The sequence below is a fragment of the Cucurbita moschata genome, unplaced genomic scaffold (assembly GCF_002738365.1).
Source record: "Cucurbita moschata cultivar Rifu unplaced genomic scaffold, Cmos_1.0 Cmo_Scf00001, whole genome shotgun sequence".
Classification (NCBI taxonomy): Eukaryota; Viridiplantae; Streptophyta; class Magnoliopsida; order Cucurbitales; family Cucurbitaceae; genus Cucurbita; species Cucurbita moschata.
Window position 1 is genome coordinate 1,899,980 of NW_019268517.1, and position 13,239 is coordinate 1,913,218.

General features: G+C 34.7%; 3 protein-coding genes across 5 annotated transcripts in view; 1 reads left to right on the forward strand and 2 right to left on the reverse strand.

Annotated features, from left to right (window-relative positions):
* Positions 1-2,039, reverse strand: part of LOC111441348 — a 7,029-nt gene extending 4,990 nt beyond the window's left edge. For all 3 annotated transcript variants that reach the window (XR_002710149.1, XR_002710148.1, XM_023078304.1), the window contains exons 1-2: positions 875-2,039; positions 82-525 (exon numbers count right to left, since the gene is read on the reverse strand). Coding sequence is in view for 1 of the 3 variants with exons in the window: in XM_023078304.1 (XP_022934072.1) it covers positions 82-525; positions 875-1,400 (970 nt within the window). In the remaining 2 variants the exon portion in view is untranslated. The remainder of the gene's footprint in view (positions 1-81; positions 526-874) is intronic.
* A 928-nt stretch (positions 2,040-2,967) lies between these two features.
* LOC111452586 (glutamyl-tRNA reductase-binding protein, chloroplastic) lies at positions 2,968-7,206 on the reverse strand. The gene is made up of 5 exons (XM_023093384.1): positions 6,660-7,206; positions 6,326-6,406; positions 3,843-3,947; positions 3,569-3,718; positions 2,968-3,320 (listed from the first exon to the last, which is right to left on the reverse strand). Exons 1-5 carry the CDS (start codon positions 7,038-7,040, stop codon positions 3,075-3,077), a joined length of 963 nt encoding a protein of 320 aa, XP_022949152.1. The 5' UTR covers positions 7,041-7,206; the 3' UTR covers positions 2,968-3,074.
* Positions 7,207-9,283: 2,077 nt separating this feature from the next.
* On the forward strand, positions 9,284-12,070 carry LOC111452997 (chaperone protein dnaJ 20, chloroplastic-like). Its single transcript, XM_023093909.1, has 3 exons — positions 9,284-9,349; positions 10,575-11,084; positions 11,698-12,070. The coding sequence occupies exons 1-3, from the start codon at positions 9,284-9,286 to the stop codon at positions 11,836-11,838; spliced, it is 717 nt and encodes a 238-aa protein (XP_022949677.1). The 3' UTR covers positions 11,839-12,070.
* The last annotated feature ends 1,169 nt before the right edge of the window (positions 12,071-13,239 follow it).

A 13,239-nucleotide genomic window follows, 5' to 3' on the forward strand; every position in this document is an offset into this window, starting at 1 on the left:
AAAAAAAAAAAAAAAAAAAAAAAAAAAAAAAAAAAAAAAAAAACAAGAGCTATTGAATTATATACAAAAATCTGAGCATACCAGAAGAGTCTTTCGCAGACTGAGCTTGTTGTGCTTGCACTTGAGCAGCATGGGCTTGAAGGGCTTGGGCAGCAACAATGGCCTGAGCAGCTGCCATAGCAGCAGCAGAAGGTGCCATGGGCACTTGACTGATAGTTCCCATGCTGGTTGTTGCAGCTATTGCAGTCATGAGCAAATTGTGAGGTGGATGATTTAACTTACAATCCGTTTTCGCACATTGACCATTAAGGTATTCTCGACATACTTCACCAAGAGATGCTCCAATTCCAGGCAAGATAGCACCACCAGAAGCACCAGCTACAATACCTGGAATCATTCCCATCAAACCAGGAAATGCCCCCGAAACAGACCCTGAATAATTAGGCATGTTGGGCATATTTTGATTGACCAAATTTGGAAATGATGATGCAGGAGCTAAACCCAGGAGTCCACCAGAACTCGAGCCTGGTTGGTAACAACAAACAGCTCGGTCATCAGAAAACATCGCATAGCAAACTGAATGAAACAGATAAATCAATAACACGTGAGGGAAAGCCAAGCAATTAACAATGGCCAAGGAAATAATGTTATCAGTATCTAAATAAGTATCCGTATCAGTATCTAAATAGTGCATTCCCATTGATAATCTTAATATCTGCATAAAGTCAACATTTCATTTCATCAAAATATCTAACTAATCCAAAGAAGCATTCAGACTTGGGATATATTCTATTTACTTAATAGATAAATCAAACATTAAATCATTGCACGTATACAATAAGATTACAAGAAATAACATAACCATCAAGTATACCTGCACTAAAGAACACTGGGAATGGACTACCCATGATTGGTCTTCCATTGCACTCAATATTAACCATATAATTCCCTCTTTTTGGCACCACATAAGTGATCGTATATGTACCATCATTCATATCCTTCACAATGCCATCTTGCTCGGTTCCACCAACGCCTACACCAGGCGACGCCTTTACTTTAATCTGCGCACCACCATGGGGAACTTTCCTCCCATCGCCATCCTTAGTTACCACAGTAAACGAAGCTGGCACGCAGGCCGTGCCACCAGCTATACCTGCTCCAGCTGCTGTGCATCTAGCAGGGTCAACAGGCCCAATCGGTTTGTGTTCCAAGTCCTCAGTATCCTCAAAATCACTATCTGAGGATGCTGCTTCTTTTACAGGATTCTTATCGACGCCTCTAAAAGTAGCTTCGAAAGCAGCTTTAGCCGCTGCATCTTTCTCAGCCTCGCTCTTCAGTTTCGCCTCTTCAGCTTGCTTCATCCAGATTGGTCTTGCGACCACCGAGTTACGATCAGCCATCAAACCTAATTCTCCGCGATAATTAGGTTAGCTCCAATATCAAACACTTTGAGTCTCAAAAACCTAAACCTAAACCTAACCCTAAACCTAAACCTAAATCTAAACCAAATCAACCCACCAAAGCTTCCACAACATAAAATATACGCCACACCACTCCAATACCCTATATGAAGAGAAGAAATTCCGATAAAAACGCACCACCGGTAACCGAAAAGATCAATAACTTGATAAAGCCTCAATGAGAGGGTCTTGGCATGCAAATGCCCAATCTCAACAAGAAATTTCCCGCTCGTTTGCAGAGAAGACTAAGATTCGCCAATATGTCCAAGCAGTTGTTAGCGCGCACACAGAAGATGAAAAAACGAAGATTAATCGTTGCACTTTCCGGAAAAATTAAAGAACAACGGAGAGAGTAATCCCCTAATTTCCCATGGAACAAACAAGTGAACAGATCGGCAGAAGCCCTAGATCTGATGGAAATCCGAAGATGCGAAAGCCAATGGCGCGCTATCTACGAAGAATGTCGAAGGAACACACAACTATTTCGGCGACGGCGTTGAGATACGGGCGCGCGATTGGAGTGTAAGGGACGAGGAGGACAAGTGGCTATCCTGAACCCCGGATTTTTCTCCGCTCTCAGCTTTCGTTTTTAATAATAATTCTCTATATTATATTTTTATATTACCTACAAATTTTTTTTTTCTTATAAATATTTTTAAAATATATATAAAAAAAAAATTATTATTATTATTATTATTAAATAGATAAATACTCGAAGATTTTTTTTCGCTTGATTAAAAATTGCAAAATTTTGATTAATCCAATCTAATTTCTAGTAAATTAAGAACTTATTTAAATTAGTTTGAATTTAAATAAATGAATATCCAATAAATTTGTTTGTTCCATTCATTAAAATTGAATTTCACTCGAATTTATTTTTAATTTAAAAAAAATGGTTTAGAATACAATTATATATAACAAAGTTAGATCTTTATTTAACAAGTCCCATGGATTGGGTTTATTTATTTATTATCTAACCAATCTTTACACTAAATTTTCAAATCTTTTTTAAAAGTAATTATTGTTACAAATTTTAATTAGATATTTTAATGGGTGAGGCCGAAATATTAAATTAAAATTACCATAAAAAAATAAAATTATAATATTCTCGATTTTAATATATGAAAATGACCAAAATATGCTCACACTACCTTCACTCTCCATTGACGACCACCGTAGCTCGTTGATGATAACCAAATTTTGTTGTCATCCACCACCACCTCACTCCTAACGACCATTGTCGCCCACCACCTCTGACCATTGACGACCACCCATTTTCAATATTACCTACCGCCACCAACGACCAACACACCGACCATCGTGAGTGGTCATAGTGCCTTAAACACAAATTTGAAGTTAATAGTTTACAGAGTTTAATAGACATCTATTTTAGCAACTCGAGGCAAACCAAGCAAATGAATGTACGAAAAAGTGTAACCAAACACTTTAAATAAAAAAATTGTGAATATGAGAAACAAGCTATTCATTCAGTTCTACCCTAAGACAATTTGGTCAAAACATAACTCAACTTCTCATACTCACACATTAAGCAACACGCAGTTCTTTCATAAACGGCACAAGCTTTAAAGAGAGCAAAAAGAAAGCACATCATAGCTACTCTAAACTATGCAATGGTCTTACCATCTTGAATTGCTTCACCTTCTCAAAATCCAGAGCTTGAAAATTCCTTTCCACCTCCCAAGCCTGTTGGGATAGGCCGTTAAACGTCGACTTCGCACCCTTCTCATCTGTAACTTCTCTCGGAAACGGAATTCGAAATTCAAACGTCCCCTTTTGAGGAGAGAATACGCGCAGGTCGAAGCCTAACCGATCAATCCATATCAGCTTTGCTTCTGTAAACTGCCAAGAAAAATGGAGAACCGTGAGAATTCTATCTAGAAAGGGATTTCGGGATTATTATGTGATAACGGGATCTGGACGACGAGTTAAAAGAAGATTGATTAGCCTGCATGAACCATCTGCCCATAGAATTTAAGTGTGCTTATAAATTTCAATATGAATAACGCTATCTACAAGCAATGTGAATAAAACTAGATCTCCTGGGGAGTTTAGAATCAAATAAGAACCCAAAGACGACAGTAGCAAACCTCAAAGTTCAAATCGGCATATATGTTGCAAAAGCGATTAACATCTTCGGCATTGTTCGTGTTTATCTCGTTCACTAGTCTTTCTGCAAAATTTCGAAGAGGATCTGGGCTTGCAGTTTTATAATCTGAAGAGTTTACCAGAACCCCAACCTGAAACAGTATGAAGTATTAGATTATTATTCGAACAAACGTCTCTATGTTCTAGTGCGTCAAAACTCGTCCCGGACTAGGCACGCTGCGTAAAAGCAACAAGTGCAGAAAACGACGTTTGTACCTCCCCAAAGTCATCTATCTGAAGTACTCTCTCCACACTAACAATATACAGAAGGTCTTCATTAATGTCTTCTCCAAATCTCTTTTTCCATGTAGTATGAAGCCGCTGAAAAACATGGCATCACAGTTAATAAAGAGTTGATCCAATATTATGAGTATAGAACTATAACAGCCCAAACACACCGCTAACAGATATTGTTCTCTTCGGGCTTTCCCTTTCAAGTTTCCCCTCAAGGTTTTAAAACGTGTCTGCTAGAGAGAGGTTTTCACACCCTTATAAGACATGCTTCATTCACCTCTCCAACCGACGTGGGATCTCACAATCCATCACCCTTGGGGCCCAACGTCCTTGTTGGCACACCGCTCGGTGTTTGGCTCTGATACCATTTGTAACAGTCAAAGCCCACCGGTAGCAAATATTGTCCTTTTTTATCTTTCTCTCAAGGTTTTTAAAACGCGTCTGCTAGGGAGAGGTTTCCACACCCTTATAAGAAATGCTTCATTCCTCTCTCGAACCGATGTGTGATCTCACAAGAACGATATTGAACAGTTATAGAACAATAGCTAGTATAACAATCCAAAAGCTACTAAATCACAAGTACAAGAACGAAAAGAAAACAAAACTTGAAAAAATCTTGCAACATCTTGTTGTCAGAAGAGGGAAGGAGGATCGAGTGAAGATGGCACTTTGGGTAGCACCCCCACGCCATTATGGAGCCAGAGGAACAGACACTAAAAGAACAAGACTTTACAGTACATACCCAACTCCTTTCAGAGCCACGAAAGGGCATTTCTGTTGCAATTCATCTGCAATACAACTACTACATGACTTTATACAGTCCATACCAGAAATTTTAACTTCTTTGAGCATAGTATTTCCTAAATGACTTGATAAATCTTGGCACTTGGTAGAAAAAAGCGATCTAGAAAGCTCCCCAGTGATTTTACTGAATGAGCCTAAAGGAAGCAGGAAATGGTCCAGGCTTACCGCTAGCAGATATTGCCCTCTGTAAGTTTTCCCTTTCGGGCTTCCCTTTAAGGTTTTAAAACGTGTCTGCTAGGCAGAGGTTTTCACACCCTTATAAAAAATGTTTCGTTCTCCTCCCCAACTGATGTGGGATCTTACAATCCACCCCCCTTCAGGGCTCAGCCCCTTGCTGACACATCATCCAGTGTCTGGCTCTGATACCATTCATAACCGCTCAAGCCCACAGCTAGCAAATATTGTCTTCTTTGGGCTTTTCCTTCCGAGCTTCCCCTCAAGGTTTTAAAACTCGTCTGCTAATGAGAGGTTTCCACACCCTTATAAGGAATGTTTTGTTCTTCTCTCCAACCGAAGTGAGATCTCACAATCCTTTTGTCCTCCAAACAACCCGGCTGTACATTATGCAGACTTTGTACAAAACCTCTCCCTCTCCTTTTCCTCATCTATTAGTTACCTTCTTACTAGAACTCTCCACAACTTGATATTAACTTCCCGCTGGTCCGCTGGTCCCGAGCATAAGCATTTTTAGGTCGGGCACCTTGAAATACTGAGGAAGCTACAAGATGGCAAGTGATTTTCCTACCCAAATGTAATCCCAAGACAAAGTCCTTTCATCAATTCCCAACTCTATTACTGGGAAGTAAAAAATATGTCCATGTAACCTTCAAGTCCCACCAAAGGCTTCCAGAAAAACCAAATTTCCTTAGTTTTGTGAACCACCACTTCTTCCTTACCATAAATGTCAGTAACCACTTTATTCCTCAACACGTTGCTATCTCTTGGATATCTCCAAAGCAACGTAGAAAGTACCCATTATTTCTCTAGATTGCCTGTTTCCTATCCTCCATTTTGTAGAGGCTTCTTGAAACAGTGTTCGAACTGACTAAATGATCGACCTTTCCTTACTTCCCTTCCAAAGAAAATTTCTCCTTCCACTATTAGTTTCAACTTCAATGACATCTATTCAAAAAAAGGATAGAAACTAAATTGGTAAACTGAAAAAAAAATAGCTAAACATTGAGTTAAACGACCTCCTTTTGAAAAACAAAAGTTCCTTCTACAAATGCATTCCTGTAATTGGATTCCATAGTTCTAGTTCCATCGATTTTCCATCGAAGGTTTCGAAGTATGAAATCCAGAGAAATTCAACCTTGCACTCAACCCAGATTTAGAAAGGCATCAAATTTTCAGATTTCTCTTTAAACACTGAACCAACTCAGGCATAAAAAAATTCTTCAAAACAATAGCCACTTTACATTAGAAATAGTATTGTTCCCATCATAAGCATAAACTATCGTTAATAGTAAAACACAATCATTTATGAGGACTAATAGCTTAGAGCAATCTTGTTAAAGGAGGAACGAAATAATTCTTCCACTGTAACTTGCAAACAATGACCACAGTTCTAGCTAGCTAAGCCAGAATTCAGCCCGGTAGCAACAGATTAATTCCTAAAAAAAATGCTAAAAGGAAAATCCGGGGACTGCGGATAATTGTACCTTCAAATTCATTTTGTTGTCTGGTTTATCAAGACTTCCTTGAATTGTACACTGAGGAGTCCGCAATCCACATTGTTCCAACTGCTCAAAAGAAGAATGGCAAACATAAGAAAGTTTACATCAGAAACATGTAAATTAGTGACAGCAATCTCTATATTTCTTTAATATCTATAAACAACTTTCAATTCATGAATTCAAACGGAAACAAAATAAACTTGAGTCGATTCAGAGATTTCATCTTCATTTTCACATAATTCCACTTGGAGCCTGTACATACGACGTATATATCCATAAAAATGAACATTATCGTTAGTATCTCAATAAAATGAAGAACCTGAACATGGAGGCTGGACCTCCTGTCGATGGAGAACTCCCGCATAGATTCATTCAAGCTCAAAAGAGGCGTACCGTCTTGGTCAACAGCGAATCGAACGCCAACGCCGAGAGGCCATCCCTCATGGCTCAAAGAAGAAAGCGTTCCAACAGAAGATAACTCCATAATTGTCCTCGAAACCTCAGCCGGGAACGGCTTCACATTCCGCAGTTCCGTCGGAGCCAACTCAGAAATCGCCGAAACAGAACATTTCAAAGCCCGAAACGAAAATCTACGAAATCGGCATCCTTTTGGATAAGCGAATCGAGATTTCGAGGTTGATTTTAATGGAGCGACAGAAGGCGCGAACTGATTCGTGAGAGTTTGAGCTTGAAGATGCATTTGGTGAAAAGCTCCAAAATCACCCTAGAGCTTCAGAACTGACGAATTTCAGCTTCTATGTTCGAATTTGTTGAGAAGGATTGAGAAATTCGTCTCGATGATAATAGGATGAGAATCACTGTGCCGAAAGAGAATCAACTCGTGAGGATTGTGATCGAGTTGACGCTCCAGACAAGCAAAATAGCGCGAGTAGAAGACGAAAACGACAACACAAAGCTATGATCTGTTACATTAAGGCCCATTGTAGCTTGTAAGCCAATCTGATCTCCAGCCAATCAAAAAATTTAACATGTAATTAGTTTTATTTTTTAATCCAATATTCAAATCATTTAAATTTTAAGCTATTTTTAAATATGTTTTTTAAATTAAATTTTAAGTAGAAATCACTCTCAATTGCCTTGTAAATTTTCACCCGCCTTACATTTTATATAAATATAATAGAGAATTTCGGCGTGAAAATTGAAATAGGAGAGGGAGATAATATATATATATACCAAGGTTATATACTGTGTGAGCAGTTGTTATTTTTCTCTTGCTTGCGTATATAACTTCTTTTTCAAAAAATTCTCTTTCGAAAATCTCTCTCTGCCCTCGTTTTCTAAAATCGAAGCCAGAGGTTCGAGCATATATCGGAATTGGCTTAGCTCACTTGTCGTTGAAAAGTGAGTATCACACAATTGCAAGTCCGCTACCGTCCGCTACCTTCAAAAGTGCAATTGTGACGTGTGTGGGAGGAAGAATCTTCATCCTCACCACGTACTCGTGGACGTCTCTAATTTCAAGACTAACTTTATTTTATTTTTATTTTTTTTTATGTTTTTACCGTCAACAAAGATGGATGAAAGGTCAAGATTGATAGAGTTAATTCATATTTAAACAGGTATTTGAGCGTTCAATCTTGTGTTTATCAAAATCCATAATTAAGAAGTTACTCTAAAAAATAATATTTTAAAGTTAAATTATAATTGAGAAAAATTTATTATTTTTTCTAATTTTCAAAATTGTGAAACTTAAGAATCATTATAGAAATTAATTTTAATATTTTAAATTATAGATACTAAATTTCAAAATTTTAAAATTTTAAAATTTTAATTAATTTTAAAGATGGAATATATTCTAAATTTCACAATATTAAAATTTATCACTTTTATTTTTATAGGAAGATTCTACAATTTTTAATTCTAAAAAATGTTTTAAGGGAAATAAATCTCTAAGTTGGGACTCCCTATTTTTATATTTTTTTCCCATTTTTATTACTTTATTATTTATTTTTAGCTTATTATAATTTATAATTTTTGCTGTGTATTCTGACAATTCTATTTTAGCATTTTCGTGTTTTTTTTTTATAATTACCGATTAAAAAATAAAAAATACGACATAAATATATAATTTAAACTATTTATTAATTCGAGCATATTTATTAGATAAAATATTAATTAGCGTCAAAATTATTAAACGAAAAATATATATATATATATATATATATATATATATATTTATACAATTTTATTAAATCAATTTGAATCACTATAATATTATTTTAATCTCCATATCTTGATTTTCGTCTTATTGATATGTTTTTAGTTAAATTAAAATTAATATTAAATTTTAGAAATATTATTTTTTATTAATTAATCCCTATTTTAGAAATATATAGATATTATTTCTTTATTACATTAAAATTATTATTATTAATTTGATATATTTGGAGAAAATTTTTAAAGTAAAATTTCATGAATTAATTTAAAAATAACAAAAAAAAATTATTTATTTTTTGAAATACTTTTTCTTATGTTTCTCTTTAATGATTCTTTGAATCTTATCAAATTAAAAATTCAAGTGTCTCCACTATTGTTTTTATTTTTTTAATAATTATTATTTACTTTTGAAATAAATAAAATTATTATTTTATAAATAATAAATTAATTATGCACCTACCCCTTTCTTCTATTGACAACCCTTTTTTCTTCTATTGCCAACTTGATTTGATCGTAAGCAGTTGAATCGACCAAATTTTGATGCAATAATCATAATAGTATTTTTTTTTTAATTTTTATAAAATTTTAAAACTATAATACTAACTCGGTGGAAAAATTAGATCAGTGTCAAATCGTTGGAGAGGAACGAAACATTCCTTGTAAGGGTGTGAAAATCTCTCCCTAATAGCGTTTTAAAATTGTGAGGTTGACGATGATACGTAACAGGCAAAATTAGACAATATCTGCAAGAAATGGGCTTTTCAAATGATATTAGAATTAGATACTGGACAGTCTGGTAGTAAGGACGTTGGGCCACCGAAAGGGTGGATTGTGAGAATTCACAACCGTTGGAGAGAGATTTTCAAACATTCCTTATATGGGTATGGAAACCTCTCTCTACTAGACGCATTTTAGAACCGTGAGGCTGACGACGATAGTAACGGGCCAAAACGGACAATATCTGTTAACAGTGGACTTCAGCTATTACAAATGGTATCAGACCCAGACATGTAGCAGTGTACTAGCAGCGCAGCGAGGCGCTGTGCCCGCAAAGAGATAGATGGTGAGAACTCATTCATATTATATTATTTTAACTATTTTTAATAATTTAGTCCTCGGCTTCTACTTTTATAACTAAATGGGTATCGTAATATGCTTTTTATCAACTAAGATACGCTCAAATTCTCATTTTAACTAATAATTTTATTATTCAATTAGTCCTAAATCTTTTTGTATTTTTATTTTAGTCCTAAATTTTTTGTATTTTCATTTTAGTCCTCGATATTTTGATTATTTAACTTAGACGTGTTCTCTTTAATTTAAAGAATTTCATTTGTGCACAACCTCCCATTTAAAAAATACAAGTAAAGAAAAAACCTAAAAATATATATATATATATATATATATATATATATATATATATATATATATATATATATATATATATATATATATAAAATAAGATAAGAATAAAATTTTATTATTATTTCATTTTTTAAATTTTGCCTAATTTTTAAAAAATAGATAAAAATAGATAAAGAAAATAGAAACAAACAAATAAATACCTTGTGTTTAATTCTTTAAATAAAAAAATAGTTTAATATGGAATAAAATTTAAAAGAATATTATTATTATTATTTTATTTCCAAAATTTAGCAAATATAATTAGGTAACAAAACCAAAAAAAATCCATAGTGAAAATTTTGCTAGGGTAAAACAAAATAAAAAATAAAAAATTATTATTAATTTATTTTCAAAATTGGAATTTAATTTTTAAAAAATAGATAGACGGGAGAAGTCCAAGTGTTTAATTTTCAAATATTATATAAAATAAAAGAAAGTAATTATCGCTTGAAAACAAAATAAAAATAGTGTTTTTTATTTTTTATTTTTTATTTTTTATAAATATAAAATAAAATGAAAACTTTGAAATTAAAAAGGGAGAATATAGGAATAAAATTATGAAATATATATTTAAAAAAAATAGAAAATAAGAATAAAAAAATGAATATTTTATTTATTCTGACTCAGCTTGACGTCCTCCTATAAATACCAGAATACAGCGGTAGAGAGACGGAGAAAAAACAGAGAAATGCAGTGCTCCGATTTTACCTACTCTGTCGGCGATTACCGCATCTTAATCCCTTCCAGCCCTAGTATCACCGGCCGGCGGCAAATTTCCGGCCAGCGATCTCGGGTTTTCTTCCCCAATACTCCGCCGTGCAATTCGACTCGCTTGCCGTCACTTTCTATTAGAGCAAAGGCCTCGTTCAACGGAGGAATCGCCTCTTCCGAGGCCGCCGATGGATCCTTCTACGATTTGCTAGGCATTTCCGAGTCTGGATCCTTGGCGGAAATTAAGCGCGCCTACAAGCAACTCGCTCGGAAGTACCATCCGGATGTGTCGCCGCCGGGCCGGGCAGAGGAGTATACGAAGAGGTTCATTCGTGTTCAGGAGGCGTACGAGACATTGTCGGATCCGAGGAGGAGAGCGTTGTATGACAGAGATATGGTTGGAGGCCTTCAAGTCGCGTTCTCTGCTAGGAGACGATACGATGTCGATGAGGTATTGGTTCAATTTGTATATCGATTCTCGTTTGTATTTCAGTATTTTAGGGGAAATTGCGTTTGATTGTTGGTGGATTTTGAAATCTTCTGTGTTGATTTTGTGTTTGCCCTTGTTTTTGAGGTGGTTTCATGTTTAATTGGTATGAGTGAAGGATATTTTCTTGTTAGATGCTCCTTTGGTTCTGGATTTTTGGTGTGAGGAAAGGAATCGTCCGCTTCTGGTTCTTTGTTTCTTTCTTTGGTAATTTTCTGACTCTATCTGATAAAAGCTGCTGAAGGAATGGTGGAGGGCGGTACCGTTCCTATTGGAGCAAGGGTATTCAATTGGCTATTCAATTCTTTGTTATTCTTTGTTCTGTAATTAAGACTAAGAGATCGATTGCAATTGGCTAATCTACTGTTTTGTCGACAACTTTCTCCAAATATGGAATTTCTTTCCTACTTCATTTGATTGTGTTTCTAGAAAGTCTGAAATTACTTTGTCAACGTCTCCCAGAAATCTTTCCCCGCTGTATCAAACAAAAACTTGAGTTAATCCCACCTGGGACCTGCCATTTTTGATCTTCCACTTGAATGTCATAACTCAATCTTTCAATTTGACTTGAATCCAGGGAGTTCCGGACAAAAGTGCATGGAAAAGTTGTTGGAAAGCTCAGATCTCAGAATTGAAGAAAAGAAGCATGGATAAGGATTCGAAACACAATTTGTCGTGGGGAGCTCGAATGCGCCAACAAATGAATGAACAGGTTTGATTGAAATTATAGATTCATACTTGAGCAGAGCCATAAGTAAATAGAAAACGACCCATTTGAGAATCATAATAAATTTGTTTTTAGTTTTTCTCATACTTCCAATTCTTCCCCTTTCCTGTTTATAATCTGCTCTAAAACGATTGATTGAAAACTTGCCCCCCAAGGCCATAAATAATCTGCACCATCACTGTATCTTGTGAATACAAAATTTCCCAATATCCTCTTTGACCTATTATTGTCTCGACTGTAACAGAATCAGCCCACTTTCTATATAAGGCTCTTTATCATCCCTTTCTTTCAAACTCCTGAAATTAGGTCTTCAAATTGAATTTGAAATCGTTTCTCAGATTGGTTTCAAATTTAGGAGGAGGTCAGCTATAGTTCACAATCCTACCAAATCTGACCTTTTTTAGATTGATTTTTTTGAAAGACCAGCTAGAGTTGAGAATAAAATGGACAAGAAAAGAAGGGAAAAGAAAGGTGGGAAGGAGGGGAGGGAGTGCAGGATGGATTTATATGTTATTATCTTTTTAACATTATTTATACATATATAATAAATATTCTAGAAAAATAGGAGTAAATAAGATAAATTTTGAACGATCATTGTTACCACGGGGATGAAATCGTTACTACTATGTTTCAAAATATATCTAACCTTTGCAAAATAATTATTTGGGTCGTGTTCTTATCACTTTCTTTGTTTAATTTATACTCCAAGAGTTCGTTTAGTGTCGTTTTTTTGAATACCCTCTTTATCCATTTATTTTATTCTTCAATCTCTATATCTTCTCTTTTTCTTTCTTAAATTTTAAAATATCATATTTAAAAACCAGTTTTCTCATTTAGGAGCATTCTCAAACATAAATATTAAAAAAAATTAAAACTTTAAGTAACCAATTTCATCCATTTGAAAACAACTCAATTCATTTTTTTTCTTCCTATAAAAAAATCTAACATTTCGCTTGAAACAAGCCACCAAATGGCCTATCAAGATTTAAATGTCTTAATAAGATTGTCGTTAGTAGTATTGAAGATTATTGGGAGTGAGTCCATGTTGGCTAATTTAGGGGATGATCATGAGTTTATAAGTGAGGAATACCATCTCCATTGGTATAAGATCTATTGGGGAAGCTCAAAGCAAAACCATGAGAGCTTATGATCAAAGTGGACAATATCATACCATTATGGAGAGTCGTGATTCCTAACAAGTAGTTGATTTAAATGTCTTGACAAAATTGTATCATACCAAGAGAGTTATGATTTCTAACAAGTAATTGATTTAAATGTTTTGATAAAATTGTACGTGAATTCAATACACTAAGAATATGAGTCTAAATGATGCGATTACCTACTCATAATTGTATAAATTTTGTTTGCTAACTAAAAATGTAGAAAGATTAT

Coding starts and splice junctions, on each gene's coding strand:
- LOC111452586 (XM_023093384.1), bottom strand. CDS start 7,040: ATGCATCTTCAAGCTCAAACTCTCACGAATCAGTTCGCGCCTTCTGTC. Junction 6,407..6,659: donor GGTCCAGCCTCCATGTTCAG/GTTCTTCATTTT, acceptor TCTTTTGAGCAG/TTGGAACAATGTGGATTGCG. Junction 3,948..6,325: donor ACAACAAAATGAATTTGAAG/GTACAATTATCC, acceptor CATGTTTTTCAG/CGGCTTCATACTACATGGAA.
- LOC111452997 (XM_023093909.1), top strand. CDS start 9,284: ATGATATTAGAATTAGATACTGGACAGTCTGGTAGTAAGGACGTTGGG. Junction 9,350..10,574: donor GGCCACCGAAAGGGTGGATT/GTGAGAATTCAC, acceptor TATAAATACCAG/AATACAGCGGTAGAGAGACG. Junction 11,085..11,697: donor GACGATACGATGTCGATGAG/GTATTGGTTCAA, acceptor ACTTGAATCCAG/GGAGTTCCGGACAAAAGTGC.